Consider the following 3,804-nt stretch of genomic DNA (forward strand, 5'->3'; position numbering starts at 1 on the left):
GGCTTTGCCAGGGCTTGTTAATAATAATTAAAATTAAAAAAAAAAAAGAGGAGAGAGGGGAAAAAGAGAGAGAGAGAGAGAGAGAGAGAGAGAGAGAGAGAGAGAGGCGAGGAGCAGAAACCTCCGCGATGATCGTGGAGGGTGTGTGTGTGTGTGCGCGCGCGTGGGGGGGTGATAATAATCAAAATAAAATCCCATTATTACTTTTCGTCTCCAGAAGAAACAGCAGCCACCGCAAACACAACTCTGAGCCAAGAGCACAAAGAGCCCCGACCATTTCGCAGTGACTGATTTATGGCGTTTTACAACCCCATAAAAAGCTGTAACAACCAGCCAAAAGCCTTCGACACCGCTGGCACATTTAGTCTAATAAATAAAACATAAACAGTTAACTTTATGTGTCACTTTTATTGTTATCAAGTAAAATATGGCAATGCCCTGCGAGCTATGATTTTCAGCTATAATTGTTATCAAGCACGAGGAGGGAATACCCCCAACCGCCCTCCTCTGCCCCGCTCTTCGGGCAGAGGTGGAGAGGAGAAATAATTAAAAAAAAAATAAAAAAACCAACAAACCAACGACCTCTTTTAATTGAGGGATTTCGAACCCTCCCCAAAAAAACGTGGACACCCGTTTGCGGCGCCCCGACCCCGCGCCGGGGGGGGGAGGTGGGAGCCATTTTTAACGCGTCCCTCCCGGTTTTACCCCCCAAAATCCCACGTGGAGCCGCGTTTCTGGAGCAGGAGGGAAGGGCAGGGCTTGAAACCCGGGCCCGGGGGTGAGGGAGGGCCCCGGTGGTGCCACTCGGGAGCGCGTTGTTGTCCCCCCCCCCGTGGGGGCCGTGTTGCCTCCCACCCCCCCAAAAAAATATCCACCTCCACACACCCCAAAGGCCGCGGATCGGCCGCGCTGGGGAGGTTTGGGGGGCAAAAAGGGGGGTCCCACCCCTCTGTCTGGGATGGGGGGGGCAGTGCCACCCTCGCCCTCGTGACGCTGGTGGTTGTCCCCCCTCTCCCCTCCCCCATGGATGTGATTTTAGGCAAAAAAAGGATTTTCCTTCTAGGTAACTGCCCACCCCCCCAAAAAAAGGTGGGGATGGTGTTTAACCCTCTCCCCTCTGGGATGGGGGGGTTTGGGGTGGCGGGAAAGGGGGGGGTTGAACCCCCTGAGGGGGGATGAACCCCCTGGGGGGGGTCCCCAACCTGTCCCTCCCCCTCCCCAACCTTGAGGGGCGGGGAAGGGGAAATGGGGGGGTTGATTTTGGGGGACGGGGGTGTCTGAGGGGTCACCCTCAGAGCTGGACACCCTCACCCTCACCCCAAGGCCCGGGGGGGGCTCGCCTGGCCGGGTGGGGGGTACCCGCTGCCCCCAACCCCCCCAACCCCCCCACTGACCCTCCTCCTCCATCCTCACCCTCACCCCCTTCCCCCCCCAACCCAGAAGGGGGGTCCCCCATTGTGTGCGTGTGCGTCCCCCCCTTCTTTCTTCTTTCCAGCGACCCCCCCCCGGGGCCCCCACCAGCGCCTCCCCTCCCCGGAGCGCGTCTTTCCCCGCGCCCCCGCTCCCACATTTCTCCCTCCCCATCCCCCCCCCCCTCGCAATTTGGGTACATTTTGCAGAGCTTTTGGTTCCTTATCCGGGGACTGGGCTGGCCCGTGTGATTGGCCGCGGATGTCACATGGTGAAAGTAACTTTACGGGGTCGCAGCTAGTAGGAGGGCTTTATGGAGCAGAAAAACGACAAAGCGAGAAAAATTATTTTCCACTCCAGAAATTAATGATCATGAGCTCTTATTTGATGGACTCTAACTACATCGATCCGAAATTTCCTCCATGCGAGGAATATTCGCAAAATAATTACATCCCAGACCACAGTCCGGAATATTATAGCCGGACCAGGGAGTCCAGCTACCAGCATCACCACCCGGAGCTGTACCCCGTGCCACGACCCTCCTTCCCCGACCGCCCGTTCAGCTGCGGGGGGCTCCCGGCTCCCGGCAACCCGGCCGCGCTCCAAAGGGGACACGGGCAAACTCCAGGAGGCCAACACCTCTCAGAGAAAGCACAGCAGCTCTGCGAGCAGGCTGCTCTATCCACCTCCTCCACCACTCCTTCCCCAGCCCCTCCAGCCTGCAACCAGCCAAACCCCGACCATCCCACCAGCACAGCTTCCAAACAGCCCATAGTCTATCCCTGGATGAAAAAAATCCACGTCAGTACTGGTATGCAACTTTTATTTTCCTCTCCTGTCTCTCCGCTCTCTTATTTTCACACCATGCTCGCTCCCCTCTCGCCTCTCGCTCCCTCTCCCTCTCTCTCTCTCTCTCTCTCTTTTTTTTTTATTTCCTTCCCTTCCATGAGAGCCTTTGGGTTAGCACAATTGAACTGGATTTACGACTCCGAATGGGTAATTACACCCACCATAAATTTTATAGCCGAGCTACTGTGGGCAGCCGTAGCCATGTGGCTCGGGCTGTTATGTATGTGTGAAACTCCGAAAGCTTTGTGAGGGGTGCATAAATAATTCAGTCTTTTGAGCCAGGGAAACCCCTTCCTATTAGAATAGAAACTCTTGAGCTGCCCAAAGTTCTTTATTACCTATTTAGCCTATTACTTTTTTTTTTTTTTCTTCTCCCCCGGCTCCTCCAGTCGCCTCTCCCGACCCTCTCTCCATCCACGCTGATTTTCCTTGTGTGTTTTTTCTTTTTTTTTTTTTTTTAATTTTATTTTTGGTGCCTTTTATTTTTTTGGTTCGTTTGTCTTCTTTTTTTTTTCTCCTTTCCTTTCTTTTTTTTTTTTTTTTTTGGTTAAATTTTATATTTTTTTCTCGGATTTTTTTTTGTTCCGTTTTGTTCCGTTCGTTTCGTTTTTTTTTTGTTTTCCTTCCCCTCCTTTCCAGTGAATCCCAATTACAATGGAGGCGAACCCAAGCGATCCAGGACAGCCTACACCAGGCAGCAGGTTTTGGAGCTGGAGAAGGAGTTTCACTATAACAGGTACCTGACCCGGCGGCGACGCATCGAGATCGCGCACTCGCTTTGCCTCTCGGAGCGACAGATCAAAATCTGGTTTCAGAACAGGAGGATGAAATGGAAAAAAGACCACAGGCTGCCCAACACCAAGGTGCGGGCAGCGGCCGCCGTGCCCAGCGCTTCCACCGCCCCCGCGGCCCCGGCGAGCTCGGCCGCGGGCGAGGAGCTGCCCCCGGTCACCGGCCCGGACCCCCGCGCCGAGGATATCACCAGGTTATAAAACACCCCCAGCCCCGCGCTCCAGGGACTCTGCATTATTTATAGAATCTAATATATATAGATATATATATATTTTGGTTCTTTTCCCCCTCCCCCCCTTCCCCCTCCCTCCTCCCTTCTTTCCCCCCTCTCGTAGTTGGTTTTTTTTTAAATTATAATAATGATAATTATTATTATTATTATTATTTTTCCCTCCCCCTGTGAGTATATAAAACAAAAAAAAAAAACGAACGACGGCCCTTTAGATGCATGTCAGATAGCATGAGGCCAGGTGTCTGCACCTGCAGGGTGGGTTTTTTCTTTTTTCACGCCGTTTCGGGGGTTTTATTTATTTTTTAAAGCCGGAGGTGGGGAGGGGGGGATGGGGAGGGAGGGCAGGGTGGGGGGGGAGGAAGAGGGAGATGTTCTCTGGGGCGAATTTAACGAAGAAACGCTGATAATCTTGACGGCAGAAAACGAGCAAATAATAACAATAAAATAAAAGAAAAAAAGGCAAATGTAGGTATTTTTTCCCCCCTCTCCGCGTTGCAAATGCACGAGGGGCGTGGGAGCCC

The 3,804-nt window shown here is 52.9% G+C and overlaps 1 protein-coding gene across 1 annotated transcript; it reads left to right on the forward strand.

The window, feature by feature from the left end:
• Positions 1–1,678: 1,678 nt before the first annotated feature.
• On the forward strand, positions 1,679–3,251 carry LOC113962670 (homeobox protein Hox-C4-like). The gene is given in 3 exon segments (XM_027673431.1): positions 1,679–1,700; positions 1,703–2,221; positions 2,899–3,251. Coding segments are annotated over 3 exon segments (894 nt in total).
• Positions 3,252–3,804: the final 553 nt, after the last annotated feature.

Source organism: Neopelma chrysocephalum, unplaced genomic scaffold (assembly GCF_003984885.1).
Source record: "Neopelma chrysocephalum unplaced genomic scaffold, ASM398488v2 Primary Assembly neopelma1_184416, whole genome shotgun sequence".
NCBI lineage: Eukaryota > Metazoa > Chordata > Aves > Passeriformes > Pipridae > Neopelma > Neopelma chrysocephalum.